The sequence below is a fragment of the Elephas maximus genome, chromosome 1 (genome assembly GCF_024166365.1).
Source record: "Elephas maximus indicus isolate mEleMax1 chromosome 1, mEleMax1 primary haplotype, whole genome shotgun sequence".
Classification (NCBI taxonomy): domain Eukaryota; kingdom Metazoa; phylum Chordata; class Mammalia; order Proboscidea; family Elephantidae; genus Elephas; species Elephas maximus.
This window is the reverse complement of record NC_064819.1, coordinates 230,379,980-230,406,015: the sequence shown is the minus strand read 5'-3', so window position 1 is coordinate 230,406,015 and position 26,036 is coordinate 230,379,980. Positions and strand designations below refer to the sequence as shown.

Genomic DNA, 26,036 nt, shown 5'->3' with positions numbered 1-26,036 from the left:
CTGGTTGCTCTGCCCAGTGTTCTAGTGTTGGGTCGATACCTGATATTATTGATTTTCTTACCAAAGAACTCCCTTTAGTATTTCTTGTAGTTTTGGTTTGGTTTTTACAAATTCCTTAAACTTGTGTTTATCTGGAAATGTCTTAATTTCACCTTCATATTTAAGAGACAGTTTTGCTGGATATATGATTCTTGGCAGGCAGTTTTTTCCTTCAGTTTTTTAAATATGTCATTCCATTGCCTTCTTGCCTGCATGGTTTCTGCCAAGTAGTCTGAGCTTATTCTTATTGGCTCTCCTTTGTAGGTGACTTTTCATTTATCCCTCGCTGCTCTTATAATTCTCTCTTTAACTTTGGTTTTGTCAAGTTTGATTGTAATATGTCTTGGTGACTTTTGTTTCAGGTCTACCTTATGTGGAGTTCGATGAGCATCTTGGATAGGTATCTTCTCGTCTTTCACAATATCAGCGAAGTTTTCTGCCAACAAATCCTCAACAATTTTCTCTATATTTTCTGTTATCCCTCCCGGTTCTGGTACTCCAATCACTCATAGGTTATTTCTCTTGATAGAGTCCCACATGATTCTTAAGGTTTCTTTATTTTTTTTAATTCTTTTATCTGATTTTTCTTCATATATATTAGTACCAAGTGATTTATCTTTGAGTTCAGAGATTCTAGCTTCTACTTGCTCAATTCTGCTCCTCTGACTTTCTATTGAGTTGTCTAATTCTGTAATTTTATTGTTAATCTTCTGAATTTCTGATTGCTGTCTGTGGAATTTTCCAGCTTATTAAACTTTTCATTATGTTCCTGAATAATCTTTCTAATTTCTTCAGTTGCTTTATCTGTGTGTTTCTTGGCTTGTTCTGCATATTGCCTCATTTCCTTCCTAATGTCTTGAAGGGTTCTGTGTATTAAACTTTTGTATTCTGCCTCTGGTAATTCCAGGAGTGCACTTTCATCTAGAAGATCCCTGGATTCTTTGTTGTGAGAGCCTGTTGAGGTGATCATGGTCTGTTTCTTTATGTGACTTGATATTGACTGTTGTCTCTGAGCCATCTATAAGGTATTGTATTAGTTTATGCTTGCTTACTGTGTTGTAGCTGCTTGCTTTGTTTTGTTTTGGTATACCCCTATGGTTTGCTTGAGTGAGCTAGCTTGATTATTTTCACCTTTGGAGCTCTCGTGTTCTGTCCCCAGTCGGCCAGAGCTGTTATCAGGTATATCAGTCTAGGAGTCCATTCAGTTTTCTTGTATGAATTCAGCTCAGGTTTCCAGGTACCTAATTTGAAGTGTGTGGTACAGGCTCTGTCCTACAGTCTTATTAGAGGGGCAGGGGTGATTGGCTTATATACTGATATCTGATTGCAGCAGGGGGTCACGCTCTGAACAAGGCAGGGGGCTGAGAACCAACCCCTGAGTGTCTCTGAGGAAAAGGCGTCTCTGTTCCCTAGAGTGTGCTGGTGGGTGGGTTCTGCAGAGGGACCTTGGGCACCCAAAGTTTTTGGTTGTAAGGACTGGCAGGTACCAGTTATCTCTGGACCCCTCTCGTGGGTAGCTGGCTGACCTGAGTGGAGCTACCAGTCCTTAGGTCCCTGATGAGGGTAGGTGAGGACCTTGTTTAATAGGCAAAGCAATGTCAAACGTCAAACACCCACCTCTCTACCACACAGCTGAAATGGTTGGAGTTTGCCAACAAGGGCCTATTCTCCCGAAATAGGCCCACACAGGTCCATGCAGAAGGGAAAGGTGCTCAAGGTCCATGGATGGTTTATGCCTGGACAGGAGCTGCTTCTGTCCTGAGTTCCCCCGGTTAATGGAGCTAGCAAATTATCTTTTTCCCCAGCTGCAAATTTTTTCCTTCCCCAAGGGCGGGAGGATGGCTCTAGGTGCTCACCAGGGTCTATCTCAGGCCCAGGGATTCAGCCGCTGAAGCCGGCTTGGGGGTGTGGGGGCATGGTAAAATATATGCAAGTACTTAGCTTTTGCCAAGAGCGCCATTCTCCCCAGGTTCCAGAGGTGTGAGTAGGCTGTGTGGCTGGTTGCTTCTCCGTGAGGAAACTGCGGCTGAATGCTAGTACCAGCCCACCATCCCTGTCGCTCTGGGAATGGTGCCTGAGGGCTCCCCTCGATTCAGGTCCAGTAATTCCTCTCCACTTCTGAACAGTCTTTTCCTCCCCCTGCCCCTCAGTTCATTGTCTAAGCTTGCCTTTGATGCTCAGAGCTCCCAGCTTGTCACAAATATACTCGTTTCACTTGTTTTTTCAGGTCTTTGTTTTAAAGGGGGCTCGCCAGAAGCGTCTATTCCACCATCTTGGCTTCGCCTCTATTTCCTATCTTTTTAATGACCTCTTGCTTTCTTCATGTATGATGTCTTTGAAGTCATTCCACAACTCATCTGGTCTTCAGTCATTAGTGTTCAACCTGTCAGATCTATTCTTGAGATGGTCTCTAAATTCAGGTGGGATATACTCAAGGTCGTACTTCAGCTTTTTTCGACTTGTTCCAGTTTTCTTCAGTTTCAGCTTGAACTTGCATCCGAGGAATTGATGGTCTGTTCTGTGGTTGGCTCTGGCCTTTTTCTGACTGATGATATTGAGCTTTTCCATTGTCTCTTTCCACAGATGTAGTCAATTTGATGCCTGTGTATTCCATCTGGCAAGGTCCATGTGTACAGTCGCCGTTTGTGTTGGTCAAAAAAGGTATTTGCAGTGAAGAAGTGGTTGGTCTTGCAAAATTCTATCATTTGATCTCTGGCATTGTTTCTGTCACCAAGGCCATTATTTGCTAACTACCGATCCTTCTTCATTTCCAACTTCCATATTCCAATCGCCAGTAATTATCAATGAATCCTGATTGCTTATTTGATCAATTTCAGACTGCAGAAGCTGGTAAAAATCTTCAATTTCTTCATCTTTGGCCCTAGTGGTTGGTGCGTAAATTTGAATAATAGTTGTATTAACTGGTCTTCCTTCTAGGTGTGTGGATATTATCCTATCACTGACAGCATTGCACTTCAGGATAGATCTTGAAATGTTCTTTTTGGATGATGAATGCAACACCATTCCTCTTCAAGCTGTCATTCCCGGCGTAGTAGACTGTATGATTGTCCAGTTCAAAATGGCCAATACCAGTCCATTTCAGCTCACTGATGCTTAGGATATTGGTGTTTATGCATTCCACTTCATTTTTGATGATTTCCAATTTTCCTAGATCCATACTTCGTACATTCCAGGTTCTGATTATTAATGGATGTTTGCAGCTGTTTCTTCTTATTTTGAGTTGTGCCACATCAGCAAATGAAGGTCCTGAAAGCTTTACTCCATCCACGTCCTTAAGGTCGACTCTACCTTGAGGAGGCAGCTCTTCCCCAGTCATCTTTTGAGTGCCTTCCAACCTGGGGGGCTCATCTTCCAGCACCATATCAGACAATGTTCTGCTGCTATTCATGAGGTTTTCACTGGCTAATGTTTTTCAGAAGTGGACTGCTGGGTCCTTGTTCATAGTCTGTCTTAGTCTGGAAGCTCAGCTGAAACCTGTTCGCCATTGGTGACCCTGCTGGTATCTGAATACTGGTGGCATAGCTTCCAGCATCACAGCAGCACACAAGCCCCCACAGTACGACAAACTGACAGACACGTGGGGGGGTTGACATGAGTCAGTATCAACTTAGCAGCAACAGGGTATAGTGGGAACATCATTCGTATTCAGAATAGTTAGCTAGTTGTGATTTTAATAATTATAAAAATAGAAAAACTTTGAAGAGATAATTCTATTTATTTTGGATTTCTTGAACATTATTTCTTTCACAGAATGTTCAAGTAAATCTATCTGGAGCGAATTCATTGAAATGATTCTACTTACTTCGGATTTCTTTGACATTATTTGTTCTAAAGAATAGTCAAAGAAATCCTTCTGGAGTGAATTTGTCAAATGAACTTAATCTGAAGCTCATTTAGAATTGATGCTGCCTGTATGTATGAATAAGGAGCCCTGGTGACACAGTGGTTAAGCACTTGGCTGCTAACCAGAAGGTTGGCAGTTTGAACCCACCAGCAGCTCTGCAGGAGGAAGATGTGGCAGCCTATTTCTGTAAAGATTTACAGCCTTGGAAACCCTGTGGGGCAGTTCTACTCTGTCTGATAGGGTCACTATGAGTCAGAATCAACTCAACAGCAGTGGGTTTGGTTTGTTGTTTTTATATATGTAAGTAGTTTCCGGGGCTTTGAGCCATTGTTTCTTACCTTTCCCTCTGATGACAATGAAGAGCAGAGATGATGGTAGACCCAGGACCACAGTGGCAGAACGTCACTGTGTTAGACTTTCTGAATTCTCAGGCCCAGACACTAAACACTAGACTGTACTGTCTGTCCTTAGACCATAGATTTCTATTAAATGCTTTTAAAAAGCCAATTTGATCTAAACTCCAAAACAGGCTTGGCTCTTTTGGCCATAGCAGATTAAAATTGAGACTGTTCTCTTGAAACCTGTATGGGCTTTATGGTATAAATATCGATACAACTTTGCGACCAGAGACGTAAAAAGAGAGACCACTGGAACTGTTTTTGTAGTCACCTCCGAACTTTATTCCAATGCTATCTTTAATTAGTTGTCATATTGCAAGAGGCCTCTAGTTAATGGCTTTCAGTTACCAGGAAGTAATCAAGCCATGGAGACTCACGTGTGTTCCTTTGTACCTTTTGTTTTACATAGACATGGTTAGCAAGAGACTGTCCTGCTCTCCGCATTATATCTGTGGAGTACGACACCAGCCTCAGTGACTGGCGAGCAAGGTGCCCCATGGAAAGGTAACAGGGAGACACCGTTATACTGGGAGGGGAGGGACATGTGAGAGGGGAGGGACATGTGAGGGGGGAGGGACACGATCACAGTGGATCCTCTGCCTGGGAGGGGATTTTTTGTTTTTTGAACATTTTATTGTGCTTTAGGTGAAGGTTTTCGGAGTAGTTAGTTTCCCATTCCATAATTTGTGTTCAGATTGTTCACGACATTGGTTATAGTCCTTGCAGTGTGTCAGCACTCTCCCTGTTACCACCCTGAGCTCTCCCATTTCCATTCACCTGGTGTTCTGCCACTTCCTGCCCTCTCATCTTTGCTTTTGGGCAGGTGTTACCCTTTTGGTCTCATATAGATGATTGTTCTAAGGAGCACTTTCCTCACGGGTGTGACTGTTCACTTTATAGCCTGTCTATTGTTTGGGTGAAAGGTGGTTTCTGGGAGTTCCAAATTAGAAGGATGTCTAAGGACCATAGTCTCAGGTTCCTCCAGTCTCTGTTGGACCAGTAAGTCTGGTCTTTTTTATGAATTTGAGTTTTGTCCTATGTTTTTTTCCCACCGTACCTGGAATCTTCTGTTGTGATCCTGGTCAGAGCGTTCAGTAGTGGTAGCTGGGCACCATCTAGTTCTTCTGGCCTCAGGCTAGTGGAGGCTGTGGTTCCTGTGGTCCATTAGTCCTCTGGACTAATTGTTTCCTTGAGTCTTTGGTTTTCTTAACTCTCTTTTGCTCCGAAGAAAGAGACCATTAGAGACCAATAGTTGTATCTCAAGCTTTTGAAGCCCCAGACAGTACTCATCAGAGTAGGATGCAGAACATTGCCTTCATGAGCTATATTATGCCAGTCGACCTAAATGTCCCCTGACACTGTGGTCTTTAGCCTTCAAGCCCAGTAATTCAGTTCCGTGATGGGAGGAGATTTTTATTTTTTGATGCCACAGGCAGGATTTTCTTAAGAAAAATTAACCTAGCTTTTTTCTCTTCGTTTTAGAGGGAGTTAGCTATAAAGAAACAGTAAAACAGGATAGGGCTTAGATATTTGTCAGTGTTGGGCTCCTAACATGGTTTCCTTACAACTATCCTAACAGTAAGGACCCTGGGTGATAAAGCAGATCTCCTTTTCTACCAGAAGTAAAACTGGTGCTCTCTGCTTTTGTGTTCACAATCACACCAGCTAGAGAAAGTAGAAGAAAAGGTAGTAAGCAATATAGGCCCTGTATGTCACCTGTATGTCATGTGCCAGTTGTGAACATAGAGAAGGACACTGGGTTTCTGAGTACAAGGTCTAGACTGTTGCCCGATTCTGCCTTTGACAAGCCACTTGACTTCTCTCAGTGTGTCCACAGGTTGAGAGTCAGTCTAAATCAAGGTTATCCCTGTGTGCTCTCTGGAATGGCGTTGAGGGCCAGCAGGCAGGCAGACCCCAGGTCTCCATCCCATCTCACCCACAGTGGCTCTGAAGAGCCTGCATTATGAACAAAGGGGCCTACTGATGAAAAGTTTGAAGCTACCAGACTAGATGGTTTTGAAGTTCCCTTTCAGTTGGAAAATCGCTTAGTTCGAATTCTCTAATAGCTTTCCAGTATTTCTAAATAATAAACCCAGTGATGAAGGCTTGCTCCTTGCAGTGTAAATACAAGTAGAACTAAGAAGCAGTGACTGCTGACTTTTTGGAGGTGAACTCACAAGAGAGCCAGGTGGTCTTCAATGACTCTGTCACTGTCAGGCCAGGGAATGAGGTGGGACCTGCAGGGTCCTCAGTGGTCTGTCGGTGGGAGCCCCAGCTTGCCCGGTAAAAATCACTAGACACACACTATATGCTCAGACGACGATTGTTAGGTAAATAAATGGCTTGTCCTGCGCTTAGGTATTCCTAGTTATGCCAGTGTTAGCAACTTCAGAAGTCGTGCAGAGAGAAGAGGGGTTATTCCCAGCCCTGAAACGTGGTATGTAGCATTAGTCCAATACAAAGTGAAAAGATTTTGCCTTAGAAAACGTGGGTAACACAATCTGGGGGATCTGCAGCCTCCTGTCACACCTGCTGTTTTCTTTTGCTCAGAAAGTCTATTGCATTCAGAAGCAGTGAGCTCCTCAGGAAGCTCCGAGCGGCTGGCGTTGGGGACAGGCCCATGATCTGGGTGTCACACAGCATGGGGGGTAAGTTGGGCCTCACTTCTGCAGAGGGGGCATTTCGACGCTGTCGCCAGCATGGAGGCCAGCCCTTATGTCCAAATTAATGTTTTCAGCCATCACTAGGAGTTTCAGAATTACTGCTCTCCTTCCATGCTGTTTTTCTAGAAGGGGACAACAGTAACAGACCTTAGAAAAGGGACAGGAGTTTGAGCACTTAATGCAATGCTTTCATGTAGTGGTAATGAATAAAAATCAGAATCAGCCCCTGACTTCTGTGAGCCCTGCTTCCAAACACACTCAGCCTTCCCGGCTGGCGGCGAGGCTCCCCTTTCCTCCCTGTCCCCTCTCCATCAGAGTCCACACTGCTTCAGTGCCTGCAGCCCCAGCCATTCCTGTCTGCTTTCTGCTCCCCGAGACCTTACGCTTGCTCCGATGCCACATCTGCTCCTTCCTGCCTGCTGCCCCCCGATGCAATTCTAAGTTCGCCAATTTAGTGTATCTCATGAAATGCTCAGGGCAGGTGACTCGAGGGGCTTTGTGCTGAGAAGAAGGTGGATGTAGCCCTTGGTGTCCTCAGAGCGCCACTGTCACCACCTGTGACCTTCATGCCTCACTGTAGGCCCGTGGGGGTGGAAGAGCAGGTGCTGTCCCAGGGACATTTTCCCACAGGAGCTTGTTTTCCATGGCAGGCAAGCTTCAGGGGCCCATGTGTTAGACTAGCAGTGCTGTCTTCAGTACGTGGTCATTGGTGGGCTGCGGGGGCAGGGTGGGGAGACCAGCTGCCCCATCCCCCTTCATTTATGAAGCCCAGCAGAGCAGAGCACCCTGAGGGACAGCGGTCTTGTAGATCTCACCTGCCTGTGTAGTTGTTGTTGTAGTTAGTTCTGACTCATAGGGACCCTATATAAAACAGAGGGAAGCGCTACCTGTTCCTGCACCATCCTCATAGTCGTCGTTATGCTTGAGCCGACTGTTGCAGCCACTGTGTCAGTCCATCTCATTGAGGGTCTTCCTCTTCTTCACTGGCTCTCGGGTTTTCCAAGTATGATGTCCTTCGACTGGTCCCTCCTGATAACACGCCCAAAGTACGTAAGTCGAAGTTTTGCCATCCTCGCTTCTAAGGAGCGTTCTGGTTGTACTTCATGCAGGACGGAATTGCTGGTTCTACCTGCCTGTAATGTGTACTGTATATCCTAGAGGACAGGGGTATTAACAAGTGCTAAATCTTCAACCCCTGGAAGAGAACCATATTCATGCCTATTCCAGAGAAAGGTGACCCACCCGAATGCAGAAATGATCAAACAATGTTATTCGTATTACACGGAAGTAAAGTTTTGCTGAAGATCATTCCAAAGCAGCACCAGCAGTGTGTTGACAGAGAACTGTCAGAAATTCAGCCTGGATTCAAAAGAGGATGTGGAACCGGGGATATCATTGCTGATGTCAGATGGATCCTGGCTGAAAGCAGAGAATACCAGAAAGATGTTTACTTGTGTTTTGCTGACAATACAAAGGCATTCGACTGTGTGGATCATAACAAATTTATGGATAACATTGCAAAGAATGAGAATTCCAGAACACTTAATTGTGCTTATGAGGAACATGTACATAGATCAAGAGGCAGTCGTTCCAACAGAACAAGGGGATACTGCATGGTTTAAGGTCAGGAAAGGTGTGTGTCAGGGTTGTATCCTTTCACCGTATTTACTGAGTCTGTATGCTAAGCAAATAGTCTGAGAAGTTGGACTGTATGAAGAAGAATGGGGCATCAGGATTGGAGGAAGACTCATTAACAGCCTGCATTATGAAGATGACTCAGCTTTGCTTGCTGAAAGTGAAGAGGACTTGAAGCACTTACTGATGAAGATCGAAGACTACAGCCTTCAGTGTGGATTACACCTCAACATAAAGAAAATAAAAATCCTCACAACTGGACCAGTAAGCAACATCATGGTAAACATCATGGTAAAAGACTGAATCTGTCAAGGATTTCATTTTACTTGGATCCACAATCAACACCCAGGGAAGCAGCAGTCAAGAAATCAAGTGAAACATTGCATTGGGCAAATTTCCTGCAAAGGACCTCTTTAAAGTGTTAAAGAGCAAAGATGTCACTTTGAGGAGTAAGGTGCACCTGACCAAAGCCATGGTGTTTTCAGTCACCTCATATGCATGTGAAAGCTGGACAGTGAATAAGGAAGACCGAAGAAGAATCAATGCCTTTGAGTTACAGTGTTAGCGAATATTGAATGTACCATGGGCTGCCAAAAGAACGAACAAATCTGCCTTGGAAGAAGTACAACCAGAACGCTCCTTAGAAGTGAGGATACTTCATCTCACATTCTTTGGACGTGTTATCAGGAGGGATCAGTCCCTGGAGGAGGACATCACGCTCGGTAAAGTAGAGGGTCAGCAAAAAAGAGGAAGACCCTCAATGAGATGAATTGACACAGTGGCTGCAACAATGAGCTCAAGCATAACGACGACTGTGAGGATGGTGCAGGACTGGGCAGTGTTTCTTTCTGTTGTATATAGGGTCACTGTTTTTTTTTTTGTGAGTGGAAACTGACTTGACAGCACCTAACAACAACAGCAGCAGCATCTTTAGGCCCTGTTCATGGTACTACACCCAATTCTTGTTTAAATGTTTTTTTTAAAGAATCTCTGTGTGTGTGTTTTGCATTTTTGTTGTTGTTTTTAGAATAATGGAGGGAAGAAAAATAATTCATTGTTTTTCATTCTTTGTGTGTCTAGGTCTTCTTGTCAAAAAGATGCTGGTGGAAGCCTCTAAGAAGCCAGAAATGAGTACTCTTATAAACAATACCAGAGGAATGATTTTCTACAGTGTCCCTCATCACGGGTCCCGTCTGGCTGAATACTCAGTTAACTACCGCTATCTTCTCTTTCCCTCCTTGGAAGTCAAAGAGCTCAGCAAGGGTAATGCTTACCTTCTATCACCAAGGACACTGGGATTTAAAATTAGAAAAATTACACACTGTTTTGCTTTAAGTATATTTCCAAATAACCAATGAAGTGCATTTTTTCATGAGTTTGGGAAATCATTAGCTTTAAAAATATAAATGAGCTTTTGAGATTTTCAATATGTTAATTATAAAGCACTGTATTTGTTTTGACTAAGGGTTTTCTCTTTCTGGAACTCCTATTAATCAGAATTTTGAACTTTTGGCTTGAGCCTTAGTATGCTGTTCTTTTTTGTTCGTATTTTCTCTTTGTTCTGCATTGTTAGAGAGTTGCTTGACTTTTATATTCTGACCCTGTGGAACTTTTTTTGCAGTCAAATTTTATTTCTTAAGAGTTCTTTTTTGTATCACCCTCTTTGTCTGTGGATGTATTCTCTCTTCAAATCACTCTAAATAGAGGGTTTTCAGAGCTTCCTTTTGTTTCTTCATTTATATGTTTCCTCTGTGGCCAGGTTTCTCTTTGCTTACCTGTCTGCCTCTTTTAGGCTATAGGATTTCCTCTACAATCTGGGGCTTCTTGGCTGCCCTTCTGTACGTGAGGATTAGGGAGTAGGAGAGGATGGGCCCTCTGTGATTGTGGACAGGTTGGGTTGGCAGAAGGCTGTGCTTTGCGGCGGGGGATGGGGTGCAGTCTCCCCCCAGCACACTTCCCAGGGGCATTGCTTCTTGCTGGCAGGAATGTGAGGGAACGCATCCCTGAATGACTATCCTTCCAGTTCCTCATTGCTTTTATGCCTGATGGCTTCCTGGCATGAGACTGTAAGCGTGTACTCAGGCCGCGATCTTGAGTTAGAACTTGGATTTCTCACGATTTGAAAAGTTGGCACATTCTGTCATGGACTGGGCAGACGGAGCACGCTCTTGTTCTCTGTGGTTTTACAGATTCCCCTGCCCTTAAAGCACTACAGGATGACTTTCTGGAGTTTGCTAAAGACAAGAACTTCCAGGTGCTGAATTTCGTAGAAACACTACCAACCTATGTCGGCAGCATGATTAAACTCCACGTGGTACCAGTGGAATCAGCAGGTATTTCTTCCTTCGAAATGTGTTGCCCATTATATGCACAGCTGGTGGTGTCTGGTGGTTAATGGTAAATGTCAGCTTTGATATCCAGCTTCTCAGCTTTAGGAGGCAGGTTCATGAAGACCTAGATCTGTAATTGTTTTCTTTTTAGCTATAGATAAAACTTTCTCTGCCAACATACAACCTTGGCCCTACCCGTCCTCACTCCCTTCATTTAATAAACGATGACGAAGGTTAATTGGCTAACCCCAAGGTAGCCCTCAGCAGTGACCTCTGTTGTTTTAAGAATCAAACCCTTCTATCAGCTAGATTGAAAGGGTCATTTTACTTAATAGACTGATAGCTGCATGTAGAAACTCTAAAAAGTCAACCAAAGGGATGGAAGCTTTAGTAAATGGGAGATATATGGGAAATATTGAAGCAGCCAAGATTCCAATGGAGAAAACTAGTGTTAACCTGCAGTTCCTTTATGCTCCTGGGGTTGAGGGAGATGGCCAGTACCTGCTACTGCAGGCTTTTTGAGGATACGGCCTAAATCTTGACTCTTTCCAGCCTGCCATATTATTCTGTGCATTCCGTCACTGAATTGATTGTCCCCACCCAGCTACTGGTCGGCTTATATATTACCTATGGAACCCTTTTCTGATCACCTGAGGCCGGGTAGGTGCTGTCCTCGTAGCACTCAGCCCCGCCCTGAGCTCCCGGCAGCCAGGGACAAGGTGCGTCTGCAGCACCTGCCAAGTGGGTCTTCCCACTGCAGAGTGAGATTTGTCTGAACATCGTTGTATATCATCTCAATAAGTGGAAAATGCTTAATGCTTCGTACTAGAACTTAAAGAAGCTTTACCCTCAAAGTAATATGCCATCGTGTGAGGAGTCGCTATTTGGTAGATGAAGAACTTACGTTCAAAGAACATTTGCCAGATGTTAAACAAACCACTTTGGAAGCTTGAAGCAAAAGGAAAATCATTGTCAGAGCCTTGTCATGGCTCTGCCTGCCCCCTTCTCCCAAGGCTCCCGGAGGCTCTTTTTCCTTTATAGCAACCCCCGCCCTGCAGTCCCCACCTAGCATGCCTCACCAGTACCTCTTGTCACTTTGGTTGAGGTGGACTTTGCTAGACTGAAACGTGAGATACTCTTCCAAGTCTTTCAATGAATCAAGCACTAAATAACCCTTCCCGCCTCAGAGTGATCATGGGTGTTTGAGTATAGGCCACACGTGTGATGTTCTCAATCTCTTCATCAACACGAGGGGGCTTGTCATAAAGATGACAGAATAGACTCTGGTTAAAGAGATGCAGCTGTGGTCATAACCTGCAGGCGTGGAAGGTTCTGAAGATGGTAGTGCTCCAGCTCTGCTCCCTGTTCATTAGGAAGGAGACAGGACACATACAAACAACTTGTGAAAACCATAAAATTATAATTACATATGCTAGAACACATGCTTTGTCCAGTGTAACTCAACTGCAGTCAAACCTCAAGTTCCTTTATCTTTTAAAAATCCCTCGTTGTTGTTAGCTTCGACTCATGGGAACCCTGAGTGTTCAGAGCAGAATACTTGGTAGGGTTTTCAAGGCTGTGACCTTTTGGAAGCAGATCGTCAGGCCTGTCTTCTGAGGCGTTTCTGGGTGGGTTTAAACCACCAACTTCTGGCTAGAAGTTGAACACTTAACCATTTGCACCGCCCAGGGCCTCCTAAGTGTCCCTTATCCCAACCAAATCAATATTAGAACAACTCATCTGGCTTCTTGCAATGTTGACAAGTTGGGGGTGGGGAGAACTCATATTTTTACTTAGGTTTTATTAACATTTTTGTTTTCTTCAGATTTAGGCATTGGAGATCTGATCCCCGTGGATGTTAACCATTTAAACATTTGTAAGCCAAAGACAAAGGATGCTTTTCTGTACCAACGCACTTTACAATTCATCCATGAAACTTTAGCCAAAGACCTTGAAAACTAACCATTGTCCTGGTCCATTTTTCACATGTGAACACAGTGCAAGAAACTTGGTGTTCTCATTCTCTTTTAAGCTCAAGCAACTGTGCAAACATAGTGATTATGACATCAACGTAGTCTGGAATATGCTGCAGGCAAGAGAACATTGTCCTCAGTCTGGAAACCAGGAAGCGCAATCACAGACGGAAGTGACTGAAGAATGAAAGGCCTGGACTCCTTCCACGTAGAAGAGATTCCCTGGGCACCACTGTTGGTGGTTGCAGTGTGGTGCCTCGTGGCAGAGGGCAGAGTTGCTGTGGATGGAGAAGAACCTCTTCCTGGTGAGCAGCTCCCAGCTCACTCCAGGAGGCACACAGGCTCAGAGGGAGAGCCAACTTCAGCTTCGCTTCTCAGAAAAATGCCACCTGGAGGGTGCCGCACACGGTGGAGAGAAGACTGAACCAGAGCGGAGATGACTGTTTTGTTCTGGGTATCTGTGTGCTGTAAATTTTTAAAAACTCATCTGTGTAAGTCTTTGTCTAGCGCGTCACCACGGTGTCAACTTTATTCAACCTGCCCACCATGCACGAATCAGCTCCTTGTGTTTCTCTTCGTATTGCTGAGAGCAAACCTTTTGCTTAAAAAACAAAATTCAAGCTTATATTCATTCTTTCCAGACTCTAGGTACCTATACTTACAGTTTGTCCCAGATAAAGTAGCTAAATCTACTATTGATGAGAGTATGAAATAAAACTAAGTCATTATGTATATTAGCCATACTTAGTATCAGGATTCTCAGATTTTCTTTGGCCAAATAAAGTATACCTTTCTTGCTCACTTGGAAGTGGTAATGCCCTCCACCATGTGAGAAGTAGGAAATCATGTTGATGGACTTTTTTTTAAAGTGACAGCTTTATTGAGATAATTCACACACCGTAAATTCACCCTTTTAGAGTCTAAGTCAGTGCGTTTTAGTATATCCACAGTGGTGCGGCCACCACCACCATCTCATTTCAGAACACTTATCATCCCCCATAGTCACCCGGTACGTAGGTACCCATTAGCACTCACTCCCCGACCCCTGGCAGATGCTAATCGACTCTGTCTCCATGGCCTTTCTGTTCTGGACATTCCATAGACATGGAATCATACAGTGTGTGACCTTTTGAGACTGGCTTCTTTCACTTGGCATGTTTTCAAGGTTCATTCGTGTTGTAGCCTTGTCACAACTTCATTCTTTTCTATTGTTGAATAATATTCCATTCGGTGGTTCTACCCCATTTTGTTTACCCCCCATCCGTTGGTGGACATTTGGGTTTGTCCCACCTTTTGGCTGTTACAAAGAACGCTGCTGTGAACGGTCATGGTCAAGTTTTTGTGCGGACATACACCTTTGGTTCTTTTGGGCTATAACTAGGAGTGGGGCTGCTGTGTCCCATGGTACCTCTGTGCTTGGCATGCTGAAGATGGTGGACTTTTGTAGACAGGGATGGTCAGAGCTAACCCTGGAGTACAGCATCTGAAGGCAAACCAGGGTCGTCAGTAAACCTTATCAACGTCTGATCGTTCAGGTGTGCAACAACAGAACAGGTGACGCAACCACTAGCTTTACTGTGTAGACACAGGTGATGGTAGGTGACCACGGTGCACTAGGTAACGGGTGACATGGCGGGGGAAGGGGCAGATAGGTTTGCATTTCCTATTTCTCTTGGCCCTGAACCAGAGCACATACACCACTCTTAGAAACAGCCACTCATTAACTTCTAGGAATGGACTGAAACCCCATTCCTAAAAAAACCCAGTGTACTCGTTATAGCCGTGTTTCTAGAATAAGATCTGGAAGAGAGACCCAGAGTATCACTAACCTGCCAGAAGAGGTTCGTCAGCAAGACCTAACGTTTCCTGTTATTTCTGTCAACCCGTCATCCATCTACCAACCTGTGAAATGGGTATGATGCCCCAGGTTGACCTGATCAATTTTGTGAGATTTAAGTCATTAATATTTTTCTTAAAAGCATTGGCTGAAAAACACTTTAAGGTCACAGAGTATGAAAAATATATGGATCTGAAATAATTTTCAACTTAGAACGATAAGTAAAATGGTTCTTCCCTCAGTTCAGTCATCCTTGTTTAAATATACGTTCTAGGAGAAATTGCAAGTGAAGGTCCGTTTTGCCTTTCTCCTTATAATACAAGTCACTGAATGATCTTGTTGAAGGGGGAATGGAATAGAGTATAGCAGTTACAAATGAAAAAGTCAGTTACCTTCATTTATAACCCTTTCACTGACCACATTCTCCCAAACTGCAAGATCACCTTGTTAGCCCTAAAACTCCTAGAACAGGACACCAAGTTCTCCTTTACAACAGAATACAAATGTCACCTAAGAGCCATCGGGAAACCCTGGTGGCGTACTGGCTAAAAGGTACAGCTGCTAACCAAAAGGTCAGTAGTTCGAATCCACCAGGCGCTCCTTGGAAACCCTATGGGGCAGTTCTACTCTGTCCTTCAGGGTTGCTGTGAGTCAGAATCGACTCCGTGGCAACGGGTTTGGTTTTTTGGTTTAGGAGCGACTGAGACTACAAGGCACCTTTCTCCACACTCTCAGCCATGACACAGGATACATGCCGGCCAGAGTCGTGGGGGAGGTGGGTTGCATGTTGAATGGGAGTGCCCGAGGTTGGTTGGTCCGTGCCAGCACTGAGTTCCTTTTGAGAAACACAGCGGGTATTAAAACAATGTGATAGCTCTTTTGAACTTTGTTCATATAATGCCCCTCAAATTGTTTGTAATTTGGGAAAGTTAAGTGTGAGGCATACCCTCCTGAATTTGATGTTCAACAAATGTCATTTACGTAGAACTGAGTGCACTTTTATGTAGGCTGTTGAAAACTTCCCCAAATGGTAATCACTTAAAATACTAGAACTTTACCTTATAAAAAAAGCAGTGTTTTATTATAAGTTAACTTAAGGCAGAAGGCATAAAAAGACAGTTTCATGTCCAAGAAATTTTCAAATTTAGAAGCAATCATTCTTGTAAAAATTCCAGTTAATCTGCCTTTGGCTTGGCCTTGGAGTTTAGGAAGTGTCACAGTTTAACACCTGGGCCCAGAGTTTGGAGAAACTAAGGTTACTAGGACCATAGATTTTTTGTGTAATCAAAACGGTACTACCATGTCTTAAAGCTAATGGATAAAGAAAGCCGAATATGTGTGGGTTCCCGGGACGTTGGAAGTGCCTTGATGGGAGCAATCTCCAGGTACAAAAGGCATTCATCACACCTGATTCTGTGATTTAGATTTCAGAGTAGTTTGATATCTGAGATTAAAACAGATGTTTTAGTTTGAAAAACAAACAGTATGAAAAGCCCACAAGAATTTCATGATGCTCAGTCTTCTCATCTCTAAAATACGAATAACGCTAGCTCATAGTCTTATTTAAAGCACCACCTGGTACATGGTGCCTAACTGATGTTCACTGAATAAAAGTTCTATTTTCCTGCTGAGATGAGGAACCACTTAGGAGGCTGTTATAATCAGAGATTTGAACCGATTCGTTCTGGTTCAAATCCCTGCTGAAAATTTGCGTTTCCACCCGAGATATAGCGAGTCAGAATCTACAGTTTAACCGGATCCCCAGGTGATTCTTATGCATAATAAATGATGAGGAACACTGCTCTAGTGGTTCTCAGAGTCGGTCCCTGACTAACCAGCAGCATTAGCACCACCTGGGGATTTGTTAGAACTGTAGATTCTCAGCAGGGGTTCAAGCCCTGATTATAATCCAGGCAACGTGTGAAAGCTGAATTAAGACCGGCTGTGGAAATGGAAAAGATTCAGAAGCGTCTGGTGGTCAGTCAGACGTCGGGGGAGAGAAGTCAAAAAACAGAAAGGTATCCTGCTTGAACAAGGAATTCTAATAACCTGAAATGGAGATGCGGAATGGATTTGATTGAGGATAAACCGAGCATGAAATTTTTTAGGGCTTTCAATGTTTTAAATAATCTGTTTTACTCTGATAATCCCAGATACCAAAATACTCTGAAATCTAACAAGCGGACACTCTTTGTGCCAGGAGATGGAGTTCCCTCACTCTCCAGTGATCCCAGGAACCCATGCATATTTGGTTTTCTTCTCCAATTAACATATCATCTGTCCAAGTTGGATTCATACCAAGGATGCACAATTTGTTTTGCATGGGGAAATTGATTAATGTAAGTCACCATATTACAAACAAAAGGAGAAAAAAATGATCATTTCAATATATGGATAAAATTATCTTTGAGGAAATTCAACAAACCACTCTTGAAAAAGATAAATTTAGTGAGCCAGGAGAATTTCCTTAATCTTCTCTAGTAAAGGGTATCTAAAAACCAAAAAACAGTAAAATAATCAAGAAAATAATGCAAAAAGAGGCAGTAAAGGAGAAATGAAAGAACAAAAAATGCATGAGACACAGAAAACAAAAAAGCCCAGAATAATGCACACACATATATGGGCCCTTGATTTGTGACAAAGGTGGTCCTGTTGAGAGCAGTGAAGAAAGACTTAATAGATGGTACTTGGCCAGTTGGGTACCCACAATGAATCCAGAAAAAGTTGAATCTGGTTTCCCTCCCCCCAAAAAACACACCCATTACTGTCAAGTCTTCTGACTCATAGTGACCTTATAGAACAGAGTAGAACTGCCCCAGGAGTGCCTGTTGGATTTGAACTGCAGACCTTTTGGTTAGCTGCTGTAGCTCTTAACCACCACGCCACCAGGGTTTCCTGGTTTTCCTCAACCAGGTACAAAAATCTCTCCAGGTGGATTACAGACTTAAATGTGGAGGGCTAAACTCTAAAGGTTTTAGAAGATAACAGGACAATGTCCCTGGAGTAGGGAGGTATTTTTAAAATAAGTTACAAAAAGCACTAACCATAAAATCAGACAACATTAATAAAGACTTTTCATCAAAAGACCCAAGAAAGAAAGCAAAACAAAAGCCACAGAATGAGAAGGCATTTGTAACACAGTATAACAAAGAAGACTCAACCAGAATACATGAAGAACCCCTACAATTCAGTAAGACAATCCAATAGAAAAGTGGGCAAAAGATTTGGACAACACGCCAAGTCTGAGACACCATGCCAAATCTGCATGGTACTTACAAGTGGTCCCCAAGTTCTAGATAATCAGGAAGCCATTAGAAAAAGGGAACCAATAACTAATATGGATTGCTGCATAAAAATCATGTTCTTCCAGTCAGAGCCGGAATACACATTAGCAATGGAAAGTAGCCTTTATTACTTATAATAAGAAGCAGACAGCATACAATCGATGAGCAGTACCCCATGGCTCAAAAGCTGTCTGGGCAGAGATGACGACTTCCATGCACACCCCACTTTGTGTCGTGGATGAGTGAGTTAAATGGGGCAGTTATATGACACACCGATCCCCTCTGGCTTCTGGAAGCTTTCCCGGGGTGGGTATAAAGAACTCTTCCGTGAAAGCTCTCCAACTGGTTTCATGGGTGAGGGACACAATGGGAGCCTACCTTCCACCAGACTACCCCGGCCAGGTAGATCCACTTAGGTGGGCTACAAGCTTAGTGTTACACTTGCTGCCCATCAACACTGTAGCTGAGGAAACAAAACTTTCTCTCCCAACGATTTTATACTCTCAGCCTACATGGCTCACCATGTGGGCAAACCATCAGGCCTCATCACACCTCTGAGGCTTACTTAGCATGGCCCCCAGTGATCCCTCTCAGCTGGGCTGGCTCTCACCAGCCTCAGGTGTGGTCCTATTTTCAGCACCAGGACCAAAGGCCAAATCATTCACTGCAAAGGGCTTCCACACACCAGAAGTATTTCACAAAAATTCAAATAACCGATAAACACTAAATGGTGCTCAACCTCATTAGTAATCAGGGAATGCAAATCAGGTGTGCAAATATCCTTACACCGTCCAAGGTTGGCAAAATTGAGTCTGACAATACGTATCAATTATTGATGAGGACAAAGAACAGGAATCTTTATGCTTGAACTGATAAAAGTACTTTGGAAAATTAGCGTTGCTTGTAAAGTCAAAGACATACATACCCTATCTCTAGCGATTCCACTTCTGGGCATTTGCCCTGAAGAAGCTTATGCATATGGGCTCCGTATCCATGCACAAGTGTGTTCACAGCCTAATTGTTCATTTGCCAGTTCACCAGTTGCCATCAAGTGGATTCTAACTCATGGTGAACCCATGTGTATCAGAGTAGAACCCATGTGTATCAGTGTACCACAGTGTTTTCAATGGCTGACGTTGGAGAAGTAGGTCAATAGACCTTTCTTCTGAAGCACTTCTCGGTAGACTAGAACTGCCAACCTTTTGATTAGCAGCCAAGCAGTAACCATTTGTACCACCCAGGTTCATATTACCCCTAAACTGAACGAAACCCAGATACCCATCTACCGTAGCAAGTCAACAAACCACAGACACAGGCAACAATGTGGATGAAGCGAAACAATGTTGATAAAAAGAATACATTCTGTACTATTTCATTAATATGAAGTTGAAAACCTGGAGACACTTAACAATATAGGTTAGGAATATGTATCAGTGATAAAACGGCACAGAAAAGCTGAGAAGTGATTTCCGTAAGTCAGGATCATATTATCTCGTGTGTCTGGCGATGAGGTGAACGTGAGCTAGAGGGACACACAGCAGGGACTCTGGGGTGCTGACAATGTTCTCTTTGCTGATCTGAGTTGTGGTTGTTTCCACAGATGTTTGTGATTACTGAGTATGTATATTTAAAGCACTCTTCTGGATTTATGTTGCATAATATTACGCTAACCCAGACTCTGGGCTGTTAGCTACACATTTGTGTGTAGCTCCTGAATGAATCCTCTGTTCACATTCACTGGGGCTGACTTTTATTATTAAAAAATGGGGAATGTTTGAGTAAAAGAAAACTGTGTTAAGAGAAAAAATGAATAGGGGTATAAAGGAATTGACATATAAAATCAACTCTCACATACATACATACACACCTTTGCATCCTAAGACTAAAAAATAAACAATATTATTTTGATGAAATCACTTGAAAAATCAATCTTGCACTTGGCTACACAGCAATCTAAGCCTTTGTAAGTTTGCTAAAAGTTTTCTATAGAGTACATACTCTAGCGTCTCTCAAGGCAGACATTGCAGCGTAAAGTTACTTATTACCTAACGTTACGGCTGTGGCCCTGCCAGCAGTGCTCAAGTCATACATTTTTCAACTTAGCTTGATGGTCAAAACTGAACAAAAAACAAAACTCAGATAAATAAAAAAAAAAAAATAGCTAGTAGTAATTACATTTTATGAAGAACAGAAGCCTAGCAAAAGAAGATATCACAAGGTTCTCATATCTGAAAAGAAATAAGCAAAATTAAAAAAAAAAAAGATAAAGCATTTAATAGGTATTATTTACAACTTCGGTACAAATTTTCAATTCAAATAAACATCACAGGGTTTTTATTAATTGCTAATCACGCAATAGTTTTTTCAGCTTTCCTTCCCGACGACATGACTTGGTATAAAGTAAATGCTCTAATACATTACTTATACTGATACGCCCATCAGACACAACTTTATCAAGCGTCTTGAACTTCAATAATTTTGAACGCTTATAGGAACTGCTTGGACAGATGTCCTAATTTTAATGATTTACCAGAACAAATTAGTAATAATAAACAGGGCAAGAAGCCCGAGAAGCAGTGTTTAACCAGTCGCCATTGAGTGAATTCTAACTCATGATGAGCCCCTGGGTGTCATACCGTGCTCCGTAGGGCTTTTTTTTTTTTAAACATAACATTTCCAAACTTATCATGGGTCCCTAGTATTTATTACGACTGATTGTATGGAAGTAGATCCCCAGGCCTTTCTTTTAAGGTGCCTCTGGATGGATTTGAACCTCCAACCTTTTGGTTAGGAGCCAAGCGTGGTAACCATTTGCAGCACCCAGGAGCTCCGGATTATAAAGTTTGGTACCTAAAATACTCTGCAGTGAACTGTAACATCTTTCAGAACAGTGGTGAGGAAATAAACTAGAGGATCATACCAAAAAGGCCCGTGTGGTGGCATCAAATAAAGACTAAAAGTCAAAGACCACAGAAGGACAGCCCTAAGATGGCAGCTCGATCATTGTCTAGATTTTCCAATCTGACTCCACTGCTAACCTAGGACCCCCCCAACTATTAAACATTGATTTAAAAAATAAATAAGGCAACTCCAATTGTACTTAAGAGACAGAAGAGCAGTATGAGAACTTTACGTATTATCAACTCAAAATCCCATATCTCATCTACGCTGTTTATTAAATTTGAACACCCAGGATCAAATAACATTTGTTCAATTTAAAGTTCCATTACTTACAATTTTTCTCATGACCCATCTGCCCAAGTCAGCCCAGTTCTGTGCATTAATACTTAACGACGCCTTCTCAAGAACTACTTGTATGATGCACACCTACCTTCACTAGGGTCTGTTCTCTGTGGCACTTATTTGCTGTTTGTGCTCTACAACAAAGAAGAAACCTAAAAATTAGGCCTTTTCTCAGCACTGAAAGCAACTTTTGTGGAACTTATTTTCCCCCTGCTTTTCTGAAGGTTGCTTTCAAATTTACCTTTTGGGAGAAGGAAGAGGTTATAGCGAAAAGGGCATTTGAATTAAGAAATCTTCAATTCCATTCCCAATTGTACCCATCAGTAGCTACGTGAATCTCGGCAAATCATTTAACTTCTCCAAGATTACTACTCTTCTTGCTTTCTTTCTCCCTTAAATTCTTACAAGGACGATGTTCTTTACTTCTTGTATTTGCCACAGAAGTAAAAATGATACAAAGCACTTGCTACTGAAGCTGTCCTAATCAGCTAAGGCCAGAAACACCATCTTTTATGACTGGTCAGCTATGCTTATTACCTGTTTGTCTCTGTGGGTCACTAATATCTTTTTCTTTTGTCAGTTTTCAGATGAAATGAGATCGGTATTGTTTTGCTTTTGTTTCAAATGCCAAATCTAAGTCATCAGCAATGTATCAAGATAGTGGCACTGAGAAATAGTTCTGAAATCCCAAAGGTCTGATTGGTAAAAGCAGAGTGGTGTGTTCTAGGCAAGAGCATTAGTGACATCTCAGCAGTTAGCATTTAGTACCAGAATGCCAACGTCACATGAGGGCTAAGTCAGTATAACCGCTGCCGAATTCTACAACATGAAAGACTCCTAAATACGGCATGTGGCACGTTAAGATTTTCCTATTTACTGTCTAGATTATCCAGTGAATTTCTTATACCAAAACCCCAATGTCTGCTCCCAATGGATTCTAAAACTCCAAACCAAACTCATTGCCATCGAGTCAATTCCGACTCATAGTGGCCCTATAGAACAGAGTAGAACTGGCCCATAGAGTTTCCAAGGAGTGCCTGGAGGATTCAAACTGCTGACCTTTTGGTTAGCAGCCGTAGCACTTAACCACTATGCCACCAGGGTTTCTCAATGGATTCTAGGCCTTATAAAACTATTTTTTAAATGTACAACAGTATGGTAATGTCTTTTCAAATTACTGACTAGGCAAGAAGTGGTGTGGGAAATATACAGGAAAAATGCACAAGGCAGTAATCAACGATAAGCATATAAACAAGCAAACCAGAAACACTGCCCTGGGGGTTCTTGTTCACAGGGACACACAGTGCTTGCCTTCCTGAGCCATAGCGAGGCAGGCCAGGCTACAGCACAGACTTCATGTTACAACAGTGAGAATCAATAGGATGTGCCAGTATGAGTTCTCACACTTTGTGCTTTTGCCAGGTATGGAATATGATGGAAGAAAGAAGCCATGAGGTTTCATATAAGGTATACCAAACAAGCCAGACCTGTTGCCACTGAGTCGATTCCGACTCATAGTGACCCAATAGGACAGAGCAGAACTGTTCCTTAGGGTTTCCAAGGAGCACCTGGTGAATTCAAACTGTCGACCTTTTGGTTAGCAGCTGCAGCTGTTAACCACTACGCCACCATAGAGAGTGTATAAAAATTAGGTTAAGTAGCACACTAGGGCTCAGAATGGTAGCAATGTATTTTACCAGTAGCTACGATGGTTGATTTTATGGAAGTAGCTATAATGGCTGGTTTTATGACCCCATGTGTCTCAGAGGAGCCCTGGTGGCACAGGGGTTAAGGGCTCAGCTGCTAACCAAAACGTTGGCAGTTCAAATCCACCAGCTGCTCCTTGGAATCCCTATGGGGAAGTTCTACTCTGTCCTATAGGGTCATTACGAGTCAGAATCGACTCAACGGCAATGGGTTGCTTTGTTTGTTTTAATTTTTTGGGTGTGTGCCAGAGTAGAACTGTGCTCTGTAGGGTTTTCAATGGCTGATGTCTCAGAAACAGATGGCCAGGCCTTTCTTCCAAGGTGTCTCTGAGTGGACTCAAACTTCCAACCTTCCAGGTAGCAGCTGAGCTGGTTAACGGTTTGTACCACCCAGGGACTCCAGCAATGTATGGGGTATGCAATATCCAAGATGCAGGGCAGAAGGCTTTCGGTTTAAGCTGAGGTTAAGCCAATGATACACGCTTCAGAATCACACAGTGTCTGGCCTCCCACAGAGTCACACACAGTCAAGGCTAACATACGTGTCCAGAAGTCAGCAAAAGAGGCTAATGGAATGGACAGTGGTCTGGTTGATCTAGTTCCTGCTTCCAATACTGATTTTGTTTGTAAACCTGGTTTAAGTGGCCTGGGTACAGCTATAATGGTCCCAACTGCCTTTAATGTAATTAATCCTAACTTTATGCATCCACCTTCAAGTGCATCACCAAAAAGTTATTCCAAATCTGTAAAATACGAACAAAATAAACAAAACAAAACAAAATCACATACACACGTAAACTGAGCAACCATTTAAAATTCAATGGTGGGGAACGTCCTGGGCATTATAGCTAGGTTTCCTTCCCTAAAATTCGTACACGGAATCTGACAGGGGCTTCCCGTACCCCTGAGAGAAAGCTTAAAATGCCCAAGTCTTGAGTAAAACATACTTTGGTGGCTGAATAATAATCTTATTGAGTAAGAGACACCGTTTTTGTAAACTACACAAGAGTTACAGAAGTTCACATGTTTGTTTCAGTGTGTCTTTAAATAGATGTCTCTTTAGACTGAAGGGTTTAACAAAAAGAGAACGTTTTCCTGGTAAAGTGGTGTCTACAGGGGAGAAGAAAGCACTCCACAGAGGGCAGCTGTAGAAGTCCCTCAGTCATGTTTTCGCCAGCGGGTCAAACAACTGCAGGGCCGTCCTCTTGTCTTTGTCACTGAGCGTCACCCAGCGTCCATAGTCCTTCTCCCTGGGGTCCGTTGGCAGCTCCACCTTCACTGTTGAAGCACTGACTTGTGGGAGGTCCGTGTATGCCCTTTCAAAGCTCCTGGTCCCTGAGTCCGAAGGGTCGGAGCTCTTGGAAAGCCAGGCATGATTCGACAGTGTAGGGTGATGGAGAAGGTTCCGGAAGGGATCTGGATAATCACCAAGGATGGAGGCTGCCTCTGACTTCATATTCTTGGTGACATCGGTGTCAGGGCTTGTGGCAGATGATGTGCCAAGAAAGTCAGCCTGCGGAGAGAGGGGGCCAGTGACCGGCAGGGGTCTAGGCGGGCAGTCGTCATGGCTGCTGCCGCAGGCAAGGCCCTGGAGAAGCTGGCTGTTGCTCTGTAGAAGCTGCAGGTGGAAGGCAGCCGGGGCTGACTTCTTCCTCCTCGGTGGGACCTTGGGCACAAGAGACGGGACCTCCAACAGTGCTGGTGCAGTGGCTGCTGCCCCTGGAGGGGCCTCATCGGATGGTGGCTTTCCAAGGCCTGGCTGCTTCTCGGCACTTCTTCCAGGCTGAAATGTTCTGGGTCTGGGGACAGGTGGGACTCGAGGGGCTGTTGTGAGAGAAGAGGTTTCGATGCTTGCCTCTGGGGGCCCAACTGTAAAGTGGGCCATCTGTTCCCCCAACTGTTCTCCTGGCGACGTGGGCTGAGAAAAGGCAGGACAAAGAACATCAGTAAGAAGGCAGCACTCGGGAGTTAGCGTCAGAGAGCCTTCAGGTCAGAGAGGAGGCTAAACTGACATGCTAACAAACACGAGATTCCAGGATGTCTACGATGTGCAGGTGGTGACCAGATAAGAAAAAGGACAGGAGAAACACATGCTGACCAAGGACAAATAGAAGGTCCCATGGAACAGGAACGGGCATTTGAAAACCAAGGCCACAGTGAACAAATGGAGACTTTTTTTTTAAATTACCTCAGCAATCGGGGTTATGCTCTTTCCTTATTAAACCCAAACCTCCCCGAAAACATCCTCTTTCAGGCCCCGGCGAAGGCTGGGAATTCACCCGTTTGTACCAGGATTGGGTGAAGGAACTCCTGTTACAGCAGTAAGCTAACTGAAGGACCAAGGGAGACCACTTCCTCTGTGGACTTTTTATTGAAATGTAGAAGAACAGGAAACTTTCCACAAGGTCTTCAGTTCCTTGGTTCTGGTTCAAAATGACCACAAAGCAAAAACCTGCACAGAGCAAGATGAAGCTTTGGTACAGAAATGGCTCTTAGCAGCTTCCCATTACCAATCGCCGTGAGGTGGCCTGGACGCACAGTGCCCCCATGTGAGTCAGAGCAGAACTGTGCTCCACGGGGTTTTCCATGGCTGATGTTTTAGAAGTGGATCACCGGGGCTTTCTTCCGAGGTGCCTCTGGGTGGACTCGAACTTCCAACGTTTTGGTTAGCAGGCAAGTGCTTAACTCTATGCACCACCCAGGGACACTAACAGTAGCACAGCACCGGCATTTTGGCATTTCCCTTGGTTCTTTAGAAAACAAACCAAAAAAAAAAAAAAAATCCTCAACAGCCTTTGATTGTAACCCCTGTGCACCAAGCTGGGAAAATGAATCCATTTCTGCACCTGGCTTTTAAAAGAAATGGCACAACAAGGACAGGGAAAAGGAGGAGGAAAGAGATCAGTTTGGAGCAGGAATGGAAAATAGACAGATGGCAATGAACCAAAGTGGGAGCGAATAGCAACGCAGGGAACGCTAGCAAGCTCTGCAGAGAGTGAAGCACCACGCAGCCGCTCACACTTCCTACAGGTGAAAGACAGCACCAGCCTACAACGACCAGGC

The 26,036-nt window shown here is 43.6% G+C and overlaps 2 protein-coding genes across 8 annotated transcripts in view; one reads left to right on the top strand and one right to left on the bottom strand.

The window, feature by feature from the left end:
* Positions 1 to 13,792, top strand: part of SERAC1 (serine active site containing 1) — a 54,246-nt gene extending 40,454 nt beyond the window's left edge. For all 3 annotated transcript variants that reach the window (XM_049904666.1, XM_049904676.1, XM_049904658.1), the window contains 5 exons: positions 4,712 to 4,806; positions 6,853 to 6,950; positions 9,681 to 9,863; positions 10,790 to 10,933; positions 12,756 to 13,792. In XM_049904666.1, the coding sequence (XP_049760623.1) occupies positions 4,712 to 4,806; positions 6,853 to 6,950; positions 9,681 to 9,863; positions 10,790 to 10,933; positions 12,756 to 12,892 (657 nt within the window). In that variant the 3' untranslated portion in view covers positions 12,893 to 13,792. The remainder of the gene's footprint in view (positions 1 to 4,711; positions 4,807 to 6,852; positions 6,951 to 9,680; positions 9,864 to 10,789; positions 10,934 to 12,755) is intronic.
* Positions 13,793 to 20,297: 6,505 nt separating this feature from the next.
* The window catches only part of SYNJ2 (synaptojanin 2), a 137,227-nt gene continuing 131,488 nt past the window's right edge, over positions 20,298 to 26,036 (bottom strand). For all 5 annotated transcript variants that reach the window (XM_049904616.1, XM_049904625.1, XM_049904633.1 and 2 more), the window contains one exon: positions 20,298 to 24,891. In XM_049904616.1, coding sequence (XP_049760573.1) covers positions 24,136 to 24,891 — 756 coding nt within the window. In that variant the 3' untranslated portion in view covers positions 20,298 to 24,135. The remainder of the gene's footprint in view (positions 24,892 to 26,036) is intronic.